General features: G+C 39.4%; 1 protein-coding gene across 6 annotated transcripts; it reads left to right on the forward strand.

Moving 5' to 3' along the window:
- Window positions 1–5296: 5296 nt before the first annotated feature.
- Window positions 5297–26336, forward strand: SMARCE1 (SWI/SNF related, matrix associated, actin dependent regulator of chromatin, subfamily e, member 1). 6 transcript variants are annotated; one of them, XM_049114052.1, is made up of 11 exons: window positions 5297–5626; window positions 7712–7763; window positions 7933–7976; window positions 10911–11078; window positions 16118–16198; window positions 17095–17226; window positions 17478–17649; window positions 21091–21263; window positions 21790–21891; window positions 22521–22731; window positions 25072–26336. In XM_049114052.1, exons 2-11 carry the CDS (start codon window positions 7757–7759, stop codon window positions 25278–25280), a joined length of 1299 nt encoding a protein of 432 aa, XP_048970009.1. In that variant the 5' UTR covers window positions 5297–5626; window positions 7712–7756; the 3' UTR covers window positions 25281–26336. The 6 variants fall into 6 exon arrangements, with proteins under 6 accessions (XP_048970009.1, XP_025295434.1, XP_048970011.1 ...); XM_025439649.3 differs by having other exon boundaries at window positions 10911–11015; XM_049114054.1 differs by lacking the exon at window positions 10911–11078.
- Window positions 26337–26470: the final 134 nt, after the last annotated feature.

Below are 26470 nucleotides of genomic sequence, written 5' to 3' on the forward strand. Positions count from 1 at the left end.
CATGAAGTCCAAAGCCGCATTTTATTTGAATTTGATACATTGTATTGAGTTTAATTTTCTAGTATTGTTAGCTCACTTGGGGAATAAAGCAAAAATTGTAACCTGGAGGGATAACCATTTTTATATTCTTTTGGCAAAAGAAAAGTTAAGAATGGTACATTCTAATAAATGTATATTCTAATTAAGAGAATCAAAACAATCCCATAACCCTGGGAAAAGTATAATAAGAGTAGCCATCATTGGCAAAGCATGTACTCTGCTCCTGGCACTGTCCTCGGCAAACTCATACATGATCTCTATTCTTGACAGCAGTGCAACAAGATTCTACCCTCATTTTATGGATGAGTAGAAATTAGTATTCTTCAGTCTCTTTTGTATCTGTCAAAATACAAATATATGAAAGTAAAGAGAAATTTCAGTTACTAACAATGATAGGATCCCACCCCGGGCGCTGTCACTTATTCCCCATGAGACCAGGAAGGAATCACTTGAGTCCCTAATCCTCAACTTCACACTTGAAAACAAAGGGAAAGGTGGTCCTTGGTAATATTCCTACCCTGCCTACATCACAGAGTTGTTTGAAATAATACACATGTGAAAATATTTGACTAAGCACTACTCAAATATACAGTACCAACATTTGGATGGAGATTGTCTTTGGGAATTTGTGAGGATAATCATAGCTGATGGTGATTACATAATAGTTCAAAATACAACAGGTAAAGAAAAACATCAAATTATTCGATTGTTGCCAGACGAATTATTCTTTCCTAATTTGAATGTCCTACCATTGTAGTTTTAAAAGTACAAAAACGTTCTCTAAAAACTTATTATGGGACATGGGCCAAAATCAGATTTTGTTAAATATCATGTACACACACACATTACTCAAATGATCAACACATAAAATCAAAGGAAAGTTTGTGCACAGAGGAGAATTTGCTTGTCTACAAATTACGGCCAGCATGGACACACAGATTGCTAATATTGATGGACACCCTACAGATACACATTTTAAAGTAAGGTATATGGGCAATCAGTACAAGCCTTTCCAGTTTCTTTTATACACTTGGACCCTAAGCCAAGATTGGCAAACTCGCTCTGTAAAAGCCAACATAGCAAATATTTTATGTTCTCCGGACCGTATGATCCCTGTAGGAACTGTATGACTCTGCCCTTGTAGCTGAAAGGAACTAAAAATAATATGGAAACAAATGGGCGCAGTTGTGTCCTAATAAACTATAAAAACAGGAGGCAGCTGGGCAGTCCAGGTGGCTCAGCAGTTTAGCACCACCTTCGGCCCAGGGCGTGATCCTGGAGACCCAGGATCGAGTCTCACGTCAGGTTCCCTTCATGGAGCCTGCTTCTCCCTCTGCCTGTGTCTCTGCCTCTCTCTCTCTCTCTCTCTCTCATGAATAAATAAAATCTTAAAAAAAAAAAAAAAAAAAAAGGAGGTGGCTTAGACTGGGCCTGCATGACACTTGCCCTAAGACCCTCAGATAAGGTCTGTGGATAAGACCATACCCCCAGATTCTCCAGGACCACCATGTTTTCATCCTTTTCCATATTACATGTCAAAGCTCACATCCCAAATCCTCAATGTATTTTGCAGGCAACACAGAAGTTTGTAAAAGCAAATCATATGTCAAGTTCTACAAAACACTGTGAATTACTCTGTCCTGGAAATCTACTGGGCTTCAATATTGCACAATTATTTTTTTTAAGATTGTATTTATTTATTATTGAGAGGCAGAGACACAGGCAGAGGGAGGAGCAGGTTCCATGCAGAGAGCCCTATGTTGGACTTGATCCCAGGTCTCCAGGATCATGCCCTGGGCCGAAGGCAGGCACTAAACCGCTGAGCCACTCAGGCGTCCCTGCACAATTATTTCTAGCAATAAAAACTGAATACCCATAACTTTTGCTTTCACAGAAACAGCTGAGAAAATTAACCTAGTTCACCATTTTGACTATAATCAGACTTTTACAAGCCATTTGGCAAGGGGACTCTGTCCTCCCTTTCCCTATTTTAAGGGGGAAAATGCATTTAAGAGGTTCTGGGTGGCACAGTTAAGCATTCAACTTTTTTTTTTTTTTAAGATTTTATTTATTCATGAGAGACACAGAGAGAGAGAGAGGTGGAGACACAAGCAGAGGGAGAAGCAGGCTCCATGCAGGGAGCCCAACATGGGACTTGATCCCAGGTCCCCAGGATCACGCCCTGGTCTGAAGGCGGCACTAAACCACTGAGCCACAGGGGCTGCCCAAGCATCCAACTTTTGATTTCAAGTCAGGTCATGATCTCAGGGTCCTAGGATGAAGCCTCGCCTCAGGATCTGGGCTTAGCACGGAGCCTGCTTGAGATTCTCCTCCCTCTGCCCCTCTTGCTCATTCTCTCTTTCTAAAATAAATAAATCGTTTAAAAGAGAGAGAGAAAAAAGAGAGAGAAGAAAAAATCCATTTAACATAGCTTCACTAGAAAATACTACAGACAAACTGCATGGTTCAGTGGTTGGTTCAAAATCTTTGAGTCACAGATCTCTGAAAATCTATTGAACTGCTAACCCTCTAACTGGGAGGTGGGAGAGGAAGCACAAAAAATTGCAGTGAATTTTAAAGGGCTTCTAGACCTCCTTAGGGCCTGTTCATAGACCACCCAAGTATCCAAGGACTACAGGGCTTTCCTCATTCTCTTCCATTTTCTCCTTTTCCTTCTTCCTTCCCAGCCTTGGTTCTCTTTCTACCCCTCATCCTATTTCCCTTCTCAGCTTCTTCCCACAGTAGTGTGGGAAGAAGTCAAAGAGACCTGGGCTTCAATCCAGCTTAATCACTTACTAGTTTTGGTTCCCCTGTTTGCGGGTAGGAGGGAAGATGAACCTCAAAAAAGTTAAGTGTCAGAGAGGAAAGCAGGCCAAGTTCCTGGGTCTTGCTGCCTGAAAGAAAACTAGACTACTTGGGCCTGAGACTATCCCTGGGGTTTATCACTAGGTTGCTGTGAGGGCTCCTAACTGTTTATAGTTACAATAGTTTAGTCATATTAATGATGCATCCCATACTTGCCAGGAATAACCACCATTCCAAAAGTCTGTCCTGTGGTTCCCATAAATACTGCAAAATATACAAGATCATATCTGAGCGTTGGGCGGAAAACACACACACACACTTCAGTGTAAACAGAGTCTATCTTACTGAATATTTTTCTCTTCAGCCTTAATTTCTTTAGGACCAGGGAACAGATTTTTTTTTTCTATTTTATTTTGTCTGTATTCTTCCTTTCTTAATTTTACAAATCTCTGGGAGTGGAAAAAGAGCCAAGCAGAGAAAATGAGATAACCATGTATTCATTCTGCAAATATTGAGCACATGGATGTACCATATACTGTTCTGATGTGAAATATCCCCACTTTCAAGAAGCCTTCATTCTGAGGGGAAGAAAAAAGACAACAAAATAAATACATAACAAACAGAGTATATTAGGTGGTGATAAGAGTTATATAAAAAAAAAAAAAAAAAGATGAAGCACAGACCATGGAGAGAGTGGAGACTGGGAATTTTAAATAGGTCTGACATTTAAGTAAAGACCAGGAGGTAGGAAAGTGTATTAATGTTACTGCTCCACTCAGATCCCCCTCCTTTCTTTTTCCACCATTCCTGTTCCACCCCTTTCTCACTACAGTGTAACATCCAGCACCTGCGGAGGACTGCCTAAGTGATGCAAGGATAGAGCATTTGCCTCAGCAACGTACTTGCCCCACCATAAGCCCAAGTGCAGGGAAGAAACCAGGCTGAAGGAGTGAGACAAGATCAGAGCAAGACAGTACTGGGATCCTTGCTGAAGCTTTCATGTATCTTCGTTAATCTTTTACATGTCTCAGACCCTTTTATATTAAAAAGGCAATTTCAAGTACAGTTGACCCTTGAACAACATGGGTTTGAACTGTGCCGATCCACTTACACGTGGATTTTTTTCAATAAATACACGGGAAAAATTTTTTTGAGATTTGCAACGACTTGAAACAACTTGCAGAGGAACAGCATGGCCTAGAAATGCCCCCTCCCCCCCCCAAAAAAAACGAAAAAAAACCCGTTAAGACAAAGTTAGGTTTACTGTAAGAGTACAATATATAATACATATAAGGCACAAAATACGAGTTAACCATTGCCCATTTATATTATCCGTAAGGCTTCCAATGAAAAGTAGACGGTTAGTAGGTAAGTTATAGCTGGATTATATTTATATTATATTTGTATTATATTATAGTTAATAAAATCAAAAGTTGTAGCTGGATTTTCAACTAGGGAGCATTCCTAACCCACCCCTCTATCCCCCCCACCACTGTCCAGGGTCAACTGTACATTCTCTCAAGTATCACTCAGGCCTATTATCCTTTGACAACCTCTCTTTCAACCTTTCCCTTTAGTTTCACTGACCGCTATTTATGAGTATGAAAATATTGGGAGCAGAAGAATTAGACAAGATGTCTCTCTTGTGGCTGGCTTTGCAGACTTCTGGGGATGCCCTGGTCCCTGCTGGCACACCTAAAAGCCCCCAAGAGCAGCCCAAGAATTCAATCAGTCCCTCTAAATGTCAACAGCGTTTTCAAGCAATTACAGATCCTTGTCCCTCCACAGCGGCCCACGGCATGGGCCAGGTGTTGACATATCCCAGGAAAGGCGCACTAACTGGTAAACCAGCGTAGGTAGGGAAAAGGGCACAGAGTGCAATAAAGTCACCGAAGAACCGTGCGAGTTCAGGGGAAGGACTATTGGGGGGGGGGGGGTTCCAAGAGGGCACCACAGTGAGAGTCAGAGCAGGACCCGGAAGGTCAGGTGAGTTTGAGCCGAAGGTGGGGATGAGCCCAGGCAGCGCCGGGCAGAGAGCCGCGGCAGCCCCCGCGCCGCAGGGGCGCACAGCCTTGGCCGAGGGGGTTGGCATCTCTGCGCCCCGGCGCAGAAACCTGGCGATCACAGCGCCCGCGCGCTGGGGAAAACCGAAAAGGTCCCCGCGCTGCATTCTTGGTCAAGGTTTATCGCCCGGCCGTTGAGGCGGGAAGCCCCGCGGGGCGCGCGTGGGAACGGAAACTCCAGGAACCCGGTGGTCCTCGCCTCCATCCTCGGCTCGCCCGAGTTCGTGCTCTGGCTCCGAAAGCGCGAGCAAGGAAGAACCCGGAAAACACCACCACCACCACCACCACCACCTGCGGGAGCGGCCGCGGCGGCTCCGGCGGCGGCCCCGGAGCAACCCCGTTCGTGGAAGCCGAGGCCCGCGACTCCCGCCAAGCCACCTGCAGCCGCTCCGGCCCCGCGCGGCGGCCGCCCAGGCCGCTCCCGCCGCCGGGCCCCTCCGCCCACTTCGCCGTGACGAATCGGCGCCCAGCCCGAAAATGCCCACATTCCGCCGGTTTGGAGGAACGTATGGGGCCTGAAAAAAATCCCTGACTGACGAAGCTTCACCGCATCCTCAACTGGAGGGTGTTTTTGTTTTTTAAAGAGTCGGGTGAGGCCTGGAAGACAATTAAGAAGAGTGTGGAAAGTGCGAGTGGGGACGCTCCGGACGCGAGGGGCGGGGCGTGCGCGGGACAAAGAGAAACGAGGCCGGAGCTGCGGGCGCTTTTTCTGCCCGCGGGTGAGTGTTTCCGACTGGGCCCGAGCGGGTCGGGAGGGTGGCGAGTTGCGGTGTCCCGGCTTGGCTGGACCTCGAGTTCCCGGGGGTTGCTGGGGTTCAGGCGGGGCCGCGGGCCCAGAGCTGGGGGCCGGTTGCGGCCTCCGTGAGGCCTAGCGGAGCGGGGGCCGGGAGGGAGTCCCATCTGGGGCCCCTCCCCGGAGGCAAGATGTGCCTCTTCCACGCACCCCGCGGAATCGGTCACGCCACCCACGCAGTCCCCTCTTCAGTGGAGTTCCTGGTCAAGCGCGTTCTCCACGGCAACCTAGAGGAAACGACCTCCGGGGAAGCCCTAGGGGCGAGCCAAGCCCGTGGTCCAGCCCCCTCCCCGACCCGACCCTCCCCTCCCCCCCCAGGAAGGTGGTTCCCCCCGGTTGGGCAGCGACCCACGGGGTGGCTTCGAGTGGAGTGCGAAAGCTCTGAAACCGTTTGACCTGGGTTTGAAACCCAGCTCTGGCACTTCCTGCCTGTGCGGCTTGAGACAAGTTACTTAAACTCGCCGAGACTCCCTTTTTTTTTTTTTTTTTTCCCACGTGCAAAGTAGGGATGTCCAAACATATCTCACGGTAGGCTGGTTGTGACCATGAACCAAGATAAGCGGTGAGCCTTCCTCGTATATAAGGTGTCCCAACAAGCAGCTAGTATTTATGGCAGGCGCCAGGGACGGGTCCCTGTGGCAGACGAATGTACAAGCCCACTCTTACTTAGAATTTACCGTAGCAGGCGAGGGCAAGGATTGTAAAGTGTTGACAGTAAAGTGTGATGATGTACCAGGGAGCTTTGGCAGTTATTGTCAGGGCTCCCCACAGCAAGGCCTACCGGTTGTTGACAGCACGCTGCCCACCACCCCACCCCACCCCACCCCCAGCCCCCAAACGATAGCAGGAAGGAAATCTGCACCGAAATCCATGGTTTCTGCCCTTTCCTTGAGGAAAGAGGAAGAGACCCAGGTCGGGCCGTTGAAAAAATATTTCTTTCCACACAGTCCTCTTACTCCTCATGCTCCAGGGAGTCCCCTTAAAGTGTAGGAAAGAAGCAAAAGCATCGTGCTTGTTTGACATAACGTTCGAAGAAAGTACTCCAGCAGTCATGGAAGTTACTTGCTCTTTTCCTAAAATGAATGTTTGTCTCTTTGTACACATTGTGTGTGATGTATATTGACGTAAGGAGCAATCTCACAAGCTCACACGTGTATGTTATTGTTCTGAGCTGGTAATACTAGGACAAAATGTAAGAATTGAGCTAGGTGCTGGGACTGCAAGAATGAATGAGAGGCCTCTGTTCTACAATCTAGCCGTACTCGCAGGTATAATGCAATATAATGAACAATGTTATAGATTTATGTAAATTGGATAGGAGTACAGAGAAGGAAGCAGTTTGTTCTCCCCAGGTAATTTATCAGGAAAAGTCCCATTGGAGGAGATATATTTTTGAAATGGGCTTTGAGGGGTTAATAAGTTTTTCAGGTAGTTGCTCAAAAGTTATTCCCAGGAAATACAAAGCTGTTTACCACTATAAGAGAATGTAAAGCTCATTATCAACCAGTTACCTTTTGCACTGCTTCCAGGAATAAAATGCTGCCTTGTTTTAATAGAAGTAGAGCTGGGGGAAAAAAAAAAAAAATAGAAGTAGAGCTGCTGTTGATCAGTGAGCTGTTAGTATAGTATCTGGTAGGCCTTGTTGGGGTGGGCCCTGATAATAAATCACATTCTATTGTCATTATATTTTTATCAGTTTGATTAAATGTTTACATGGCATTAGCAAAATGTTTTCCATGCAAGAGGTGGCCTGATATACAAAAAAACTTGGAAGTACATGTCTAATACCACCTTTAGTATCCCGAGTAATTTGTTTTAGTTGTTTAATTCTGATGAACCACATGACTTATAAGAACTAGTAAAATATGCAAAAGATTTGATTACTAGAAGATAGTGTAATTTTACTAAGAAATACCAATTAAACTACCCTATTCTTTAGGAGAACATCTCTTATGCTTGCTGAGTTTTGATTCTCTTTTTTTTTCTTTTTTTTTTCTTTTTTTTATTTTAGTGTCTCAGATTCATTCTTAAGGAACTGAGAACTTAATCTTCCAAAATGTCAAGTAAGTTTCATTTTTTATATTTATCTATTAATAAGAGACTAATGCCCTAGCAAATGGGAATTCCAAAATACTCTCATTTTTTTTCTTCAAAACAGGACCATTGGTAGTTTTGTTGCATAGTATTATATCTCAGTTGTTTACAAGAAGTTATTTATTTTCTTTCAAACAGAAAGACCATCTTATGCCCCACCTCCCACCCCAGCTCCTGCAACAGTAAGTTTTAATTTTCTTGTTAATGTAATAGCCAAGTCTGGCCTTGATACAAAAACCCAGATGTCTTCCAGTGACAGTCACTCAATCATCACAGCAACAGGATGAAAAATTCAGCCAAAAAACAGCACTTCCTACTAAATAAAATAACTCTTTGCATCTTACCTTGAACCAACCCCAACATCTTAAGAAACATATTGCTGAAATTCCAACCTCCTATGCTCAGTTCTTTTTTTAATGGGAAATAAATGATAAGTTTAACACCTCTTTCTAGTTAATCTCTATCAAGAGTTGATACTGAGTGAATGCTCATTCTGGCATTTGTTATTATTTTTAAACCTAACCTTCAACTGGTTATATTTTCTCTCCTTGTTTATATATAATTTTCATATTAAACAATAAAGCTTCCAGTTCTATAATAACACTCATTATAAATTTTTATTTTTCAAGCTGTTTAAGTAAGGATTTCATTATCTGTGGGTCAGATCCTGCCTATTGAGTATGTTTCCAAATTTCTAAATCATACTTGTGAACTAGGTTTATCACCGAGCAAGTTCTGGCCCAGCTTGGACAGCGTGTAAAATAATCGTCCAATCCACAAAACAGATATAACAAACTGTTCAGGCCTTGCTGAAAAGGATTCCTTGTTGTTTTTTGTTTTTTGTCTTTAAGAAAAAAAAAAAAAACACTTAACATTGACCATAGCCTACAAAAGCAGTTCTTTAACAGCTGTTAGCCCTCCTTCCTTACCCCTTATCCCCCAAATTGCAGGCTCGCCTACTAATTAGGTCCTTGTGTAATTTTTTTCTCCACTAGATGACTCTCTTACTAACCCTCAGATGTATGCTTTAGTTTTATTTATCAACAATTTATTTTTCCTTAGTAAAATACTTCTTAAAAGAGATACTGTATCTCATGTTCTCATTTCAATTTATGTAACATACAGTTTCTAAAGTTACTTCCAGTAGATCTTAAAGTCCTGTGTTTGGTTTGTTTTCTTTCTTAAATCAAAGAACATTTCTTATGACCATCTCCTTGGCACTCTGCTAGTGGCTATACAGGTGGAGTTGAACATTTGAGATTCTGACCTCAAAGAGCTAACCATGTACTTCAATTTTGGAAATGGTATAATTGTAATGTTTTAGTTTTGATTTTTTTTAATTCCCTTACCTAATTTTCTTACATTATTGCCTCATAATGTTGAACAGTGATTCTCATTCTTTATGCAAACTTTGAAGATGTCATTTTGACGTACATACTGCCTCTGACAGTGTATAATCTCTGGAAGACAAACTTGATTTTTGGCGATAATAAAAATAGCTCAAAAACCGAATGTCCCCTTATGACTTCTCGAATGTAGAGAGGGATTTTTTTTTTTTTTGGCCTTTCTTTAGTCCTATTTCTGTACCATTGTAATTTCACATTTACACATAAAATAAAGAAGACTAGGGATTAGCACATCCAACAGAATGGATTTTGAATGAATTATCCTCCTTCCTCTTTTTTTTCCATACTTCTGCCATCACCACCACCACCACCACCACCACTACCACCACCACCACCACCACCACCACCACCACCACCACCACCCAAATGTACCACTCCAAGTAATATACACTTCTTTTGTGCCTTTGATACTTCATCTGTGTTTTGCCTACTTAAATATGCTTAATTTGCGTCTTTTATAACTATACAGACTAGAATTGATCAGTTCTCTTCTTCTAAAGAGTTTCAAATGTAGTATCTGCTTGAATATCTTTCTTTGGGACACTAAGGATATGTGCAGCGGCATGTTTTAGAAAATTGTGTTTATAACAGCCACAGCTTAGTTGGGATGTGTTGTGTATTTTACATTCCACAATTGAGGACTAATATTGTTAATTGCATGTTTAAATTAGCTGTTTTGATTGAGTTTCACTAGGTAAAATACCCTACTTTTGGTTTCTCTTTGCTACATCCTTTTTATGCATTATACCTTGATTCTTATGAACATTGGATGTCATTGTATTAACCATGAAGGCACTGCTATATAAGAGCCCATTTGTGATTACATCAACACATAATTCACGAAACCCAAAAATTCCATTGGAGCAATTGTGTTTTGAAAGAGTCAGAGCTATCAAGAAAGTAGATGAAAAAAGAAAGTTCAAGTCTGTCAACTAGAAAAGTAGTTCACATTAAAACTAAGGCAGAAAGTGTTCATGATTGACTATGGAAGATGGATCAAAGAAGAGATGGAAGAGAAAGCCTAAAAAAAAGAATGACTGGGTTTAAAAGATGAGATAGTACCCCCAAATGAAATCCATGCATTTCTTATAAGTCTTTGTTTTGAAATCATGTATGTGACACCCATTGAATTCCACATATGTTCTTTTCTATGGACAACTCTGGCTTCCTGATTTGAGTATCTTTTCATCTCTCACATTATATAGAATGATTTAAAATTGTCTCTGAAAACGATCCATTTCTTGTTTTTGTTTTTAGTAGTTAAATACATTGGCGGCATCTACATAACTGTCAAGTAAATCACGTTTTGTTTTGCATGTAAAGTGTTTTCAGACTTCTAGTTTATCACATTGCAGGCCTTCCTATCTCAGACATATATTGCTAAGTTGCTATATTATTGATCATAAAGTAATCCGGAATGTTTGAGACACTTCAGTGTATTGCTTATTCCAAAAAAACAAGCACACACGTTCACACTAACAAACATGACTGGCCCCCTGCAAAGAGAAAGAAAGGGAAGAAAGAAAAAAAAAAACAAAAACACTTGCAGACTGGTTTCTCAATGAAAGAAAAAGAACAATTACAACACATCATTGCTTGTTTAAATTCAGGTTGCTTTTGCATGCCATATGCAGATCATTTTTCATTTCTGTGTTTTCCTCGTTTGAGCTCATTTCTCATTCGTGTTTTTGTCTCATTTGTTTCCATCAGCAAATGCCCAGCACACCAGGGTTTGTGGGATACAATCCATACAGTCATCTCGCCTACAACAACTACAGGCTGGGAGGGAACCCGGGCACCAACAGCCGGGTCACGGTAGGAGAATCAACTATTACAGCATCCGGCAAACAACTGGATTTGACCAGAAATGCCTCCAGAGTTAGGTCCTTTTGAATCATCAGCACAGCCATTTAAAAAAAATTTTTTTTTTTAACCTGGCTTTTTGACTATTTTAAACATTCGTTGTACGATCTTACACTGGAGGAAAAAAAATAGCGAAATCTGGATATGTATATAGAAGAAAAGAAGAATCCATTCTGTTTGGTGGTTGGTAGAGCTAAAGCCCTGGGCACTTAACTGCTTATACTATATGTAGACAAACCTAGAATTTCTTATGGTTAAAATACCCTTTTTGAGATAGAGTATCTTCCATTTAAGGTAATTGGCATGAGTCTCAAGAACTCAGTTTCTTAATAAAAGCCAGGCTTATGGGCCTGAGCTTATTGCCGCTGGCCTACCAGTTTGAACCACTGCACATAATTATTTGTCTTTTGGATTTAATAGTTGATTTTCTGAGATTCATTTCTCTCCAGTTATAAAAAGATTTTTATGTAACTTCAAAGAATTTCAGAATGCATGTTGAATGAAATTAATTTGACATGCCAAACTAGATACCTACAACTAAAAGTGCATTTATCTATAGGACAGGCGGTATAATTTCCAAAACTGAGGATGTTTCATTTAAATGATCAACCTAAAACACCCAAACTGGGTGATAATACTTCAGATTTTTAATTTAGAATCATCTTAAACTATGTTCAAGGAAGCTTAATTAGCAAAGAAATAAATGTAAAAATTATTTGCCAAAGTAAATAAAAATAAATCCAAAAGCCAAATACCTACATATATGTGGCATTGGTGAGAATTTACACAACCCAGAATGGCTGTAAACTTTTTAATACTTGGTTTTTGTTTGCTGTATTCATAAATAATTCAATTAATGTGACTTCAAAAGAGCCCTCTCACCCTGTAGTCAAGCTAGAGCAGAAAACTTGTAACTATCAAACTGTATGTCTATCTTGGTAAGCATACTGCTTAGCTTGATAGGTTTTGTTTGTCTAAATTTTTCATTGTTTCTGCATAATTTGTACTTCATAAGCATATCAAGTTTTATGTGCCATGCATATTTCATGGTATCTGAAAAGAATTTTGACAAAGTGTGTGTATGTATGCATTTCACAATGCATACAATTTTTATGTGCATTGGTACGTGTTTTTCCCTGGCCTAAATGTGTTTCACAAGTATAACAGGTGGCAAGGTTATCCAATGATAAAGAGCATTTTAATTTAAACAAGGAGCAAAATCAATTTTGGATCATTCATGTTAATGCAGAAAATTATTCATGAGGAGGGAAAAGAGAATGATTACATTTTAATAGCTCTATACAGTCAGCTCTTGATTATCTATGTTAATGGAATAGAAATGGTGATAACTATTATAAGCATCATTTGTATTTCAGTTTGTATAAGCGTTTTGTTCCTAACTTGGATATATCTGTGGGAATTCTCTGTTAATAAAGAGAGATCATTCAGTAGGAAAAGGAAAAGTCACCCACTGTCTCAGGACCTGAGTCAGTTATATTTCTCCTCATTTCCTCTGGGAGATGTTAGAACCCAATATTTGGAGTGGGCACTAGCTTTGGGGTAGATTAATACAGGAGGGTTATTGGATGTGGAAGATTTGGTGTTTTAGTTTTTTGTGGTGGTTTTCTTGGTATTATTGTCCTCATAGTACCAAAAAGTGTATGCAACCTAGACTCAACCTGAAGGGGCCTAGAAACTGAAGGCTTTCAGCCTGTTAATCTCAGCCCCTTCAACTTTTAAGGTCACTGAATCACAGTATGAGAAAATTAGTTATGCCTAAAGTTTTACACAACTTTTTTTTATATATCTAACTTAAACTTTGTTAGGACTTAATGGATCTGATTTTGACTATTATCAAAGTGTTTTATTTTAAGATGACCCCCAAGGATGTGTTACCTTTTTTTTCTCGGTTCCTATTTGATATTATCGTTTGCTAATAGCCTTAAGTCACTAATTTGAAGAAATGAGTCTGTGAAGCCCTATCAAGTAAGTAGCTTCCTGTAGGTCTACAGAAATCTGGTTTCCCTCATGATTCTAGTACACTTGAATAGTTTCGAGACTTTTTACAGCCTGCAGAAATTTTTTGGAGTACCTGCAATAGCGATGAGATGGAATTCATTCCTAGTTAGTCCTTTCCAATGTTGGTTAACATTCTCTTTAAGTACAGGTGTGAAAAGTTTGAGACAAAATTTTAAAAATGGCTTATTTCTGTACTGTAATGGAAATTTCATTCTAGAAGAAAACCCTACCAGAGAAAGTGGAGAATTAGAAGAAACAAAATCTCTTGAGTGATCAAAATAAATTTCACAAAATCATGGTTTTTATTCATAGGCAATTCCCAATAATTACTTTTTTTTTAAGATTGTATTTATTCCTGAGAGACACAAAGAGGCAGAGACATGGGCAGAGGGAGAAGCAGGCTCTCTGTGGGGACTTGATCCCAAGACCCCGGGAAGGACCTGAGCTAAAGGCAGATGCTCAACCGCTGAGCCACCCAGGTGTCCTCCAGTAATTACTCTTATATTAGCACAGTTTTAACAAGCATGTTACTTACATTCCCCCAACTCATTTCCAGTTAGAAGCAAAAAATTATAGAGAGGGACATTTCCTACTAGAGGTACCTTTCCTGATAGAAACAAGGAAGGAAACCGCTAAGAAGGGAAACATTCCCTCAAAAGTAAAGGGACCAGCAGCTTTTACTCCTCAAGCCAGAGGAGTACAGGCAGGAAAGCAGGGGTTGTTTCTGATGGACTCTTATCAAAATAAGGTTAAAATGTCTTCAGTTCAAACTGCTTTTTTTTTTTTTAAGGGTAATGTTTAAGACATTGTAGGAAGATGTCTGCTGAGATGGTAAATAAATTAGAGATGTTTAGTGATATACATCTTTAGTGTCCTGAAAACCAGCTAGAATTTAAGTTTGGTTATTGTTTTTGGTTTTGTTTTGCTTTGTTTGTATTTATAAATTGACTAGTCAAATATAGATCATTTCATTCAAATGATGAAAATGTAGCCTTAGTATGTAGACAATTTGGGTACCCCTTCCTTTGGAAGAAAAGAGGAAGAGTAAGCAAATCCATTAATGTTATCAATTGTGGTTCTTTGAAAAGTAATCAGAGCATATATTACTATAATTTGTTTTTAAAGTGTTTTAATTCAATACATTTAAATATAGACATTTTAGAGTTCTTTATCTCTTTAAAGGAAATTTGTTAGGAGTGGTCTACAACTTCAATTATTGGACAATTCCAACTTTATTTGTAACCCACCTTATGGAATTTTGAAAATTTGTGTTGGATACAAATTGGAAATGCTTTCTAATAACTGCATGTATGAAAATTCAGACCTTTGTGAATCTTGCTCTGAACCAGTGATGTAAGGTTAGCCTCATAGGAGTTCCTTTACCCCTCCTTAACAGAGCTACAGACCTTGAAACAGATCTTCTCTTATGGCCTGTTCATACCATTGCTGTTGACAGTGTCTATCCCTGTGGCTCGCTTCACTCCATTGCCCAATACTGACTGAAAAAAAAAAAAAGAAAGAAAGAAAGAAACAAGGTCTGTTTGCATGGGCACTGGCATGAGGTGTGGTGTGAATGTATGGGAGAAGTGGAAAGAAAAGAGGAAATACTGCTTCAAAGGTGATATCCTTGCTAACAAGTTCACGTATGAAGAAGCAGAGTTACCGCAAGTAAATAGGGTTGGAGGAAGACCCTCGTCGGAGGAGGAGGAAGCATTGTTTGAAAACAGTGGAATGGGACACACTAATCTCTGAGCCCTCGGATAAAAAATAATCATAATTGGTGTCCCAACTCAAAAAATGAGGAGTTTGTCCAGGTTTTTATCACAGTAGCAGCTGAAGAGCAAGGGAACAAAATGTCACTCATTTAGACTCCTTACAGGGATTCACCAGTCCCTGTCTTTTGATAATGAAGCCAGCACCTCTTCACCCTCGCCCGGCAAGGAGCATCAATATCCATTGTCTCCTAGAAATTGAGAGAAAATAAATGTGATTCAGTCATTATTAATTTATTCTGGGTCCTTAACCAAATGTAGTCATGTATGCTAAGATGAAACTAAGCTCAGAAATAAGTACTTTTGGATTGGAGTTATCTGGGTCACCCACTAGACAGTACCTGGTATCTCTTAGATATTAGCCCATAGAAAGAACCAATTTCTCATCTTTTTCTTGGCCTTTTTCCCCCCCTCTATCCTACCTTTATCTTAACCTTTTTAAGAAATATTTTTCGTCTCCCCTCCGCCTTTTGTTTTTCTTTCTCTCCACAAAGCCAAAAATTTGTAATCAGTATAAGGCCTCAAAAATAATTGGGCCCTGTGTTTGCCATTTCTCTGTTCTTGGTACATTCCTATGTTGTTATTAGGACTAAGGACAAGAAAAGGCATGACTTTATACTTTTGATCCACTTTGTAGAAAGCCACTAGATATGGTCCTAGAACCTTAAGAAAAAATAAAATCTCTAGTCTTGATAAAGGAAAGTTTTTTTGTTTTCCGTCTTGAACCAGAAGGTAGTTTTTGCAGGGGTATTCTTTATGTAGGGGTGCAGTGCATTTCTGAAATAGTACAGGTAGATACAAAGTCCCCCACAGACAGTGTGAGAGTGGTAAGTTCTGAAGGAGCCTAGACTTGGGCAGATAATCAAGTGTTGACTGTATGTAATGGTAAATTAAGCACAGTAAAAGGGTGTTAGGTTATGTCCTAAATGTGGGACATGTGATATGTAAACATATATATTTTTTCGATGTATGGATTATTATGTAATATGTTATTTGTTCACAGCCAGGTTGTCAAACCAGTAGCAAAAAACTGCTAAGTAAAATATTTTAAAATTATGTGCCTAAAGTCATTTTCTTTATTTTCTTTTGATGTGAACATTTCTGAATTTGCAGAGATAGCTATTTTCAGTGGAGAAAATATAAGAATCTTGTATCCATGGACCAGTAGAAGAAAGGCGCATTAGAATTTTTTAAGGGCTCTCTTTTCATTTTGCTGGTTAACTACTTGCAAGTGAATAATGAATGTATTTAACTCTTTTGTAGGCATCCTCTGGTATTACGATTCCAAAACCCCCAAAGCCACCAGATAAGCCGCTGATGCCCTACATGAGGTACAGCAGAAAGGTAGGTGCTAGGTGCCAAAAGGGAATGAGGACTGCTCTTTGCTGCTTTGCTCTATATCAGATTTCATAATGGCTTAGCCAGTGTTTCTGTGCATAGTTAGAGAGAAAGGATAAGGAATTGCAGTTTTTAAAGAACTTAATTCTGATTTCAGAATTCCAGAAGTAAAATCCAGCAAGAAGAACATCATTGAATAAATAGTTTAAATCCATAAGACAATGTTATATAGCCTCTTGGAGAAGTTCAGTGAAATGAGAAAAATCTGAAGTGAAAAAAGGCATACATATGTACCACATGTATTAGACTCTTTATTTTTTATAAAAAGAATAGCAACTCTATGTTTGAATTTAAAAAAAGGCCTAGAATGCAGGGGTTATATCTATACAATAAGCTTATGGTAATTTTCATTTTCTTTACTCTTCTTGAATTTTCCCTTGTGGTTTGGTTTGGCTTGGTTATGAACCTGTGTTCTCTTAAAGTAACAAATAGAGCCAGTATCTTTATTAATAGCAAGAGCATTTAGCTATTTTCACCACTATTTAGAAATTTGTGGTCACAATTGTTACACATATATTTAAAGATATGGTCTGTTGTATTATACAGATTAACCACTTTCCTTCTAAATTCTGTGAACTTTTAGAGAGAGACTATGTTACTGGGTTAGCTCATCTTAACTGTCAACAGTGATTGGAGATATCTTGAGATCTGCCATGGATTAATCCAGCAGAGGAAATGAGATTGGTCAACTATTGAATTTTGTTACAGCAGGCCGATGAGAACATAAGGATTCAATACTATTCCTTCTGTTTTTGTTTATGTTTAAAAGTTTCTATGTTAAAAAATATTTTTAAAGGTCTGTATTGTTAGGCATCCTAAAAATTTCATGTTTCCTTTTTAAGGTCTGGGACCAAGTAAAAGCTTCCAACCCTGACCTAAAGTTGTGGGAGATTGGCAAGATTATTGGTGGCATGTGGCGAGATCTCACTGATGAAGAAAAACAAGAATATTTAAACGAATACGAAGCAGAAAAGGTAGAATGGGGATCACAGTGGGATGGAGACAATATATAAAATGCATAAACATTTGCTTGTTTATAAAAAACAAAAGCTGTAATCAGTTGAGGCTCTACTGTCTCTGCCTTGGTCAAGTCAAATTTCTCTAGGCTTCAGATTCCTTGTCTGTAAAAAGGAGATAATTATGTCTTTTGATAGTCAAATGAGATAAAGTATTTGTATAACCTGCAATATGTTAATTATAAAACTGAAAAACATTTGAATTTCAGATAGAGTACAATGAATCTATGAAGGCCTATCATAATTCCCCCGCATACCTTGCTTACATAAATGCGAAAAGTCGTGCAGAAGCTGCTTTAGAGGAAGAAAGTCGACAGAGACAGTCTCGCATGGAGAAAGGAGAACCTTACATGAGCATTCAGCCTGCTGAAGATCCAGATGGTAAAAAAAAAAAAAAAAAAAGCAATCTCTTACGTTTTTATTTTATTTCCTATCCTAAATGGGAAACAAAGCATATCTAAGTGCCATTTTAATATTTTGAGTAATTATTTTAAGATATATTAATTTCCCACAAGAAAAAGGTATATCCTTGTTAGTGTAGAAGACAGCAAAAACTATTTATAGTTTACCAGATTCTTTATACAGGGAAGGTTTTGGAGTCATAATCAGAATTTTGCCGCAACTGCTTTTAAAAAGCTAAATGTCTTCTATTTATATCTTGTTTTCCTGTTGGTTCCTTAAACTTGCTGAATTAAAGGCACTTAAGGGAGAAAGTTAATGAGTGGATAGAAGTATTTGGAATTTTTCTTTCTATTTAATTCAGAAATCAACATAGCTCATGATAAACATGAGGAAGTGCACACATACAAACTTTATACACACATACAAATAGCAGAGCATCTTGATTGGCATCCCATGACAAGTTTGCAGGTGTACAGATTCTACCCCTGGTCTCTGCAGCCAAGCAGGATCTGAAGCTGCAAGGAACCTCAGAGCTAGCCACCTGCATCTGGGAGCATACTCCTCCATGAATCACACCTGCTGTACAAATAACATTTTCTCATGTGCTGCTATGAGGTAGAAAAGGCCAGAAGCTCTAGCTACAAGCAAAAAAAAAGAAAAAATCAAGAAAATAAGATCCCATTTCAGAGTAGGGGTAACAGAGGAGGCTTGTAAGAACTTTAAAGATACTGCAGAGAGAGGAAACAGTAATGCCACCTAAAAACATGGATAAACGTATACCTAAAAGGAGAAGGAAAACAATGTTTTTAAAAAGAATGGACTGGGATACTGACAAATATTCTCATAAATAGAATAGAATAGAATAATAATAATAATAAATAATAGAGTAAAATATGGAATAGAAACAGTACCGAGTGTTAAATGGAATCAGCAGTGGTAAGGACACACTAGCAAACACAGAGCAAAATAACTCAAATTGGGACACCTGGGTGGCTCAGTGGTTGAGTATCTGCCTTCAGCTCATGTCATGATTCCCAGAGTCTTGGGATTGAATCCTGCATCGGGCTCCCTATGGGGAGCCTGCTTCTCCCTCTGCCTGTGTCTCTGCCTCTCTCTCTCTATGTCTCTCATGAGTAAATAAAATATTTTTTTAAAAAATTACTCAAATTGGATGATTAAGCAAGAAAAACCTGCAGAACTAAAAAGATGATCCAGTCTATGAATAATTAGAAGGATGAGGAATCAGTAGAAGAGTATAAACCAAGACTAGCCACATGGGAGCCACAAGTAGAAGCAATTAACATTTTTTTTTAGGTGAAAGGAGACCGTGTAAGCATTGAGCAGGACTTTAGAGACTCATTCAGGAACAGTCTTTAAAAGATCCTCTTCTCTGTTCCTTCGATTTCAGCCCATTATGTTTTACAAGTTTAAGATAGGAACTTAAAGCTGCTGGTAAGAAAGGACAGGTGGAAATGAAGATGCCAGGAGAAGAGTGACTTTAGACCTTGGATTTTTCACCCCAGAACTGAGCAGAAAAAGGAAGATTTGCAAGGTGGGGATGAGCACCGATCCAAGAGAAGGACAGCCCCCTATGAGCAGCACAGCAGCTGCCAGCTGCTCTTACGGAGAAGGCATATGCACTCCACTCCAAACAGTGAAGGGTTTTTTAAATGGCATTTTAGAGACTGAGGTAAAATAAATAGCTAGTGAATTAGAAAACAACTAGAAAATATAAGCCCACCGCTGCCCCAAGTCAGACAACTCTTAAGTGCAAGGAAAGACAAGCCCAGATTGCTAAGACTTGATTTCCCCTACCAGTGGTCAACACTAGAGCCCTATAAATGAAAGAAGGAAGCATATAATTTAGATAGAGGTAGCATGAATATACCATGTATAATCCAAAGTGCAAATATGAAAGACTTCCCCCAAAAAACCCAGGAAAGTCGTGGATTTTTTGTTTAATTCCTTGAGAGACACAGAGGCAAAGACATAGGCAGAGGGAAAAGCAGGCTCCCCCATGAGGAGCCCAATGCAGGACTCCGTCCTCGGATTCCAGGATCATGCCCTGGAATCTGGATCATGCCCAGGATCTGCCTTTGGCAGAAGCCCAACCACTGAGCCACCCAGGTGTCCCAGTCATGGAATTTTTTTTAATGGTATCCTATATTCCAGTAATTTTCATTTCAGAAGTATGTTTCCTAAAGAAATTACTTGAAAGGAGACAAAATAATTTGCAAAACAGTCTGTGGCCATGGTGTTTATGATGATGAGATTTTGGGAACTACCTAATTACCAAATAATAAAGGAGGTGCTAAACTGTGACAAAGCAGTACAATTTGGACCGCTGGCAAAGGTTCCTAAAGCGTGGTCCCTCCACCTCTGGTGGGAGGCTGAGATAATTAGATAGTCCAGAAAGGAACTTTTATAATAATGTGTATTGCTTAAGAGGAAGCTTTTTTTTTAAAGTGAGTTAATTTAAGTAAGTTAAATGATAGTATGGATTATTAGCAGATATGCCCCAAACCACAATGGTGATAGACAAGGGTTGAGATGAAGGAAACACTGTTGCATAGCCATTGAAAATAAGCATACAAATCAGATCCATGTTGTAAGTATATGAGTTTGAGGGAACGAAACAGTATAATGTCTTTACATGCTGACAACTCTATACATGTGTAGATTGATAAAAATTAAAGGTAAAATTTGGTAGTGAACATTCTTTTCCTATAAAATTACTTTAGGGCTTTAATGGTTTTTTAATTGCATAAGATGTATATGGCAGTCTGAGACACAGTGTTGCTGGAGTTCATGTTTTCTCTGCAAGTGGGCATTTTTCATTTCATTTTTAATACTTCAGTATTAAAGTCATATGGTGACAAAGACGCTGTCCAGCTCCTGTGTTGTCATCACATATAAATGCCCTAAATTACTACTGAAAGAGGAAACCATTCAGCAGCACTGCAGTCCTGCTGTAACACGCAAGCCCTCCCATTGTTGGATTTTCATGCCAGAAGATACATGGTTTTATATCATTTGTGTTTCAGCCAAGTCCTTCTCAGAGACTCATCATCACTTAAAGATTTCAGGAGAATAACCAGTACCCTGACCAATGAACATTATGTAATCCTCCCTATGGTTTTTAATCAAATGACTGCCCCGTTGCTCCTACGATGCCCGTAAGGCCCCGTTGGGTTTGTTTCTGTTTTTTAAAGATTTTTATTTATTTATTTGAGAGAGAGCGAGCAAGCATGAGCAGGGGGAAGGGAGAGGGAGAAGCAGACTCCCTGCTGAGCAAGGAAGCTTCTCCCCTTGTTAGGCCAGTGAGGGCCATGGCTCCTTGGTGATTAGGTGTTCACATTGTTACTCTCTCCTGTTTATGGTTACTAGTGACCTCATTTCCAGACATCTTATTTATTCCAGATTATGATGATGGCTTTTCAATGAAGCATACAGCCACTGCCCGTTTCCAGAGAAACCACCGCCTCATCAGTGAAATCCTTAGTGAGAGTGTGGTGCCAGACGTTCGGTCAGTTGTCACAACAGCTAGAATGCAGGTCCTCAAACGACAGGTCCAGTCCTTAATGGTTCATCAGGTAAAGTCACAAAGCATTTGTTACAATAAACTGGGTGTATGTCACAGAGCCCCAGTGGCATGATTGTATGCCATGCATCAGTGTACAGGCTAAATATTTCTGTGTTCCATCTTACCTGGTCCTCATTCAGGGAAGAGGCTTGAGGAGGTAGAGGTTTCCCAGAGATTTTAATGTTTGTCATCAAAACTGTAACACAGACCCTTGTGATGGAAAGTATGTGTATGGAGAATTTTAAGACATCTTCTCAGATGTTACTGCTTAACTAAATATTTTTTTGAAGACATTGCTCAGGCCTGAAACAATATTCTTTAACATATACTTGTTAATTGTAGTCACTCCTCTGTGCCACATTTTATGTTTTTTAAATCTTAGCTAGACATATTGTACAATAGATGATTTAATTTCAAAATTCAAAACCTTTGCCATGCTGTGAAAAAGCATGGGCCATTGAGAAATATGTTTTATGTTTGCCATTTGCTTTTGAGAAAATAATTCAATAATAATAAAGGCTGATCATGTCTTTCAGCGAAAACTAGAAGCTGAACTTCTTCAGATAGAGGAGCGACACCAGGAAAAGAAGAGGAAGTTCCTAGAAAGCACAGATTCATTTAACAATGAACTTAAAAGGGTATCAATTTAATGTGTTCACTGTACTTTTTATCACTGTGTCTGGTACTTTTTTCTTTTTCTTTTCTCCACAATAGTATTTTTATTAAATGTTATTCACTTTGAAACAGGGTTAACTTTGCTCTAACTGGTAACGTGTTTGCTTTTATGAAGTTATTCCCATTTTCTGGCAAAATTTCAATAGGTTTAAAATATCATATAGTATACACATATGTACTAGGCCTATAGACCCTAGACCCCCGGTGTCTAATTTAAACTCATGCTGTCATGAGTTGTTTCCATTTTATTGAGATTTATTCATTTAATGTAGTTTATGGTGTACATTTTGTACACAAGTAAACCTAGTGTTTGGTATCTTGAAATAGGAAATGGAAGCCTTATATATATATAAGTCCAGTGCTTTCAGCATTGCCTCACCAACTGTCCCATAATACTTGATGTTAGTGGCCGATAGAGCAACTTTTTTTTCCTATAGACACAAGAGCTTCAAACCACGTCCGTTCCCACCCCCCTCCCAAAATGTATATAGTTCATAGCCAGGAAAACCCACTTTTTGAAATAATTCCTCTGGTTCAGAGGTTATAAGAAAAGAACATTACTAAGAAAGTTGTATTTCTTTCTGACTACTAGTTGTGCGGTTTGAAAGTAGAAGTGGATATGGAAAAGATTGCTGCTGAAATTGCACAGGCAGAAGAACAGGCTCGCAAAAGGCAAGAGGAGAGGGAGAAAGAAGCAGCAGAGCAAGCTGAACGTAGTCAGAGCAGCATGGTTCCCGAGGAAGAGCCAGCTGCTAGTAAGACCCAGGAGAAGAAGGACGACGAAAGCATCCCTATGGAGACAGGTAACCTGCCAGCTGACTGCAAAGTCATGGTCAAGGGCTATTCTCTATATGATCTACACATTTCCTTTCCAAATCCTAATCTCTGTGGTAGATTCACATAAAATCTTGGTGTCAATACAAAAGAGCAGTGGGGCATTGGTCCGTAGTCTGGCTGTTTGAGGTCTTGGCTGTTTGTCTGGATTGAGTCATGCCATTTTCCAGCTCGGGCATATAAAGTAGAATGATACGAATGGTTAAGGTTACTAGCCCTGGAGTCAGACAGATCTGGGTCTAATACTCTTTCACCACTTGCTAGCCTATGACTAGATAAATTATTTAATCTGTTTCCTCACCTGTAAGTACTTTAGTACTGGCCTCTGACAGTGAGTTCTAGAGGACAAATAAGGAAATGTATGTAAAATCACTTAGTATAGGATTTGACACAGTAATGACACTCCATGTTTTAACCTTTATTGCTAAAACATAGTGTGTGGTTGTTACTTTTAAGATCAAGCATCTACCTAAGACAGGGCTGGGCAAGTAAAACCTGCAGGCCAGATCCTGTCCTGCCACCTGTTTTCGTAAAGTTTTGTTGGAACATAGCCTTACCTGTGTGTTAACGTATTATCTGTGGCTGCTTTGGGGCTACCACAGTATAGTTGAGTAGTTGCAGAGGCTGCCTGGCCCACAAAACCCAAAATATTTACTATCTAGTCTTTACGGAAACGGTCTATTGACTTGATCCAAGAGAAGTTCTTACTTCCAGGCATTCTGATTTTCCTGATTAAAAGCATTCCTCAAGGCACAAAATAAGATGTAAAACTCACATAAAATATCAATTAAATTGATTACTAGAAATTTTGAGATCACTTTACCTTCTGGCACTGTTATGACCCTGCCCAGTGCCCTATGTAAACAGGACTAAGTTAAAAGTATGATGGGAGGGGCTCCTGGGTGGCTCAGTCAGTTAAGTGTCTGCCATAAGCTCAGGTCATATCCCAGGGTCCTGGGATAGAGCCCCACATAGCAGTCTCCTTCTCCCTCTGCCCTTCCCCCTATTCATGATCTCTCTCTCTCTCTCTGTCTCTCTCTCTCAAATAAATAAATAATATCTTTAAAAAGAAGTATTATGGGAGGGACACCTGGATGGCACAGCAGTTGAGTGTCTGCCTCTGTCTCAGGGCATAATCATGGAGTTCTGGGATCGAGTCCCGTATCAGGCTCCCTTCAGTGAGCCTGCTTCTCCCTCTGCCTATGTCTCTGCCTCTCTTTGTGTCTCTCATGAATAAATAAATAAAATCTTAGAAAAAAAAAAAGTATGGGAAATACAGCCAAAGGTTCCCTGGACCATCACTGCAATAAGGGGGAGAGACAGTAGTCATACTTGGCATTCAACTGACAATTTCCAATTTGACATCAGGAAAACTATTCTATATAATGGAATATAGATCTCTTTACCAGATGTTATTAAAAATTTAATTCAGATTAGCATTTCAGATAGATTTTAAGTTTAATTATCTGAGCCTTTCTGTTTTTTTGTGAACATATTTTTATCTTAACAAGTTTGGAGCATAAGTACATGTCCGTGATTAAAGCAGGAGCTTGAGAATTAGGGTATGGAGTATGATTCTTTGCTCATTTTGCAACTAGACAAAACACTCTGTGTTTGGCCTCTGTTCTGTCATCTGTGAGTAGAGCATGCCTATGGGGCTTTACTCAGATTTTATCCTTTTAGAGGCTGAAGGAAAAAACAAAATTGAGACTATTTGAGCAAAAACCTCATGCTCTTAATTGCTTACAGAAAACAGCCCAGCATGACATTTTAACAAAGTACCTGAAATACTGCCCTTATGTCATTTCCCACTAATTAAACCCAAAGCAGAGAACAGCATTGTCCAATAGAAATAAAATGTAAGTCGCTGTGTGATTATTAATTTTATAACACTTTTTAAAGTAAAGCAGAACAAATGAATTAATATTGATAATATATTTATTTAACCCAGGATATCTTAATATTTCAAGCAGTTATCAACATTTTTAAGTATCAGTTTTTTTACATTCTTTTTCATAGTAAGTTTTCAAAACCTCGTGTATTTTATACCTGTAGCACATCTAATTTAGAAGCTAAGTTTTCATCAGAAATAATTGTGATCTGTATTTAGCTTTTGTAAATTTACAGCTGAAAAGTAGATTTTTCAAATCCAAATTGTTTTCAAAGGTGCTAACAGTTCCTCAGTCACACTAGTTCATTCAAATGCTTAACATCACCTGTGGTGAGTGGCTACCACGTTGGACAGCATAGCATAATTAGAAGAGTAAATTTTTATCTTGGAACTGACAGTGACAAATGTGTGATTACAGAGGAGACACACCTTGAAGAAGCAACGGAAAGCCAACAGAACGGTGAAGAAGGCACATCTACTCCTGAGGACAAGGAGAGCGGGCAGGAGGGGGTGGACAGTATGGCCGAGGAAGGGACCAGTGATAGTAACACTGGCTCAGAGAGCAACAGTGCAACAGTGGAGGAGCCACCGACAGACCCCACACCAGAAGATGAGAAGAAAGAATAAATGTTGCCTTGTTTTATGTGTTCTAAATACTTTTTTAAATGAAAAAAAAAAATGTTTTTTGAGTTTTAATGGTGTTATGTGGTTTGTGTATTAATATTTTTCTTGTCCATATCATACCACCAAAGGCTTTTGGACCATTTAGCATCACGAGCCAAATGGCACAGTCACCTTTCTTAAGCCGTTATGAAGTTAGTTCTTTTCTTTGGGTCTTATTTTTAGCCCTCAACTACTGAAAGCCTCAGAATTTAAATTAACTGAGAAAACGCCCACCTCTTTTAGAGAGTTATCCTTTGATGCTGCACAATCTACTCTTAAAAATGCCTTCCTACAGCTCACTGGGGTGCTTACCAAAGCCATAGCTTTAAACCTCCCAGTCCCCATCAACAGCCTCCCTGTATTCTTCCACAAAGAGTAGCTTCTTGAAAAGGTAATCATGTATGAATATGTATTTGTTCACTTACCCTTTTTTATTTTTAATCAATGTGGAGTACCAAGAGTTGTGTTAGGGTGTTGACTACAACTGAGTTTGGGTCTTACTGATCCAGAAATAGCCTCCATAGTTTGAGTAGTTACCAGCTTATGAAGTAGTCATTAAAACGAACATGGAGCATACACATTATGTATACTGCTTTTTGTTATAATTCATACCGGGTGTGTTCTGATAAATTCATCCTTACTGTACAGAAAAAAAAATTACTTTTTTACCAAGTTTTCCAAAGACAGAATAGATCACAAAGCTTAAGGAATTGAATATTGCAGTGGACTAGACAACTTCAAAATGCTTAGACCATTCCAGGAGGAAAACAGCTGGGAATTCAGTTCATTCATTTGAAATTGTTCTACAAGAATCAAAACTCAAAACCTCAAGGCTCAGGATCCCATAGATCAGAGTCTACCTTTTTGATAAACTCTTAGTAAAGTCTTGGAGACTAGAAACAAGATAGTTTGTGACACGTATGCTTCCCAAAAACTAGAATAGATTTTTACTGAATAGTGGTATATCTAATGGTATATGTTTCTTAAAGGTCCAAATGTAATAAATAAGTGGAAAAAATGTCTCTGTGTTTTTATCACTATTTTTATGCAAAGCAAGTGTATCATTTTGTTACTGTGATGCAGTGACAGCAGGGAGTGGGCTCACACAGCCATTATAAATTTGCATCCTCAGGGCCTTGGTCTCCCCTAACGTC

Source organism: Canis lupus, chromosome 9, assembly GCF_003254725.2.
Source record: "Canis lupus dingo isolate Sandy chromosome 9, ASM325472v2, whole genome shotgun sequence".
NCBI lineage: Eukaryota > Metazoa > Chordata > Mammalia > Carnivora > Canidae > Canis > Canis lupus.

Bases quoted from the DNA above. Each gene is read 5' to 3' on its own strand.
- SMARCE1 (XM_049114052.1), top strand. The intron at 17,650-21,090 runs GTAAAAAAAAAA...TATTTATTCCAG, and splicing joins GCCTGCTGAAGATCCAGATG to ATTATGATGATGGCTTTTCA. The intron at 22,732-25,071 runs GTAACCTGCCAG...GTGTGATTACAG, and splicing joins AAGCATCCCTATGGAGACAG to AGGAGACACACCTTGAAGAA.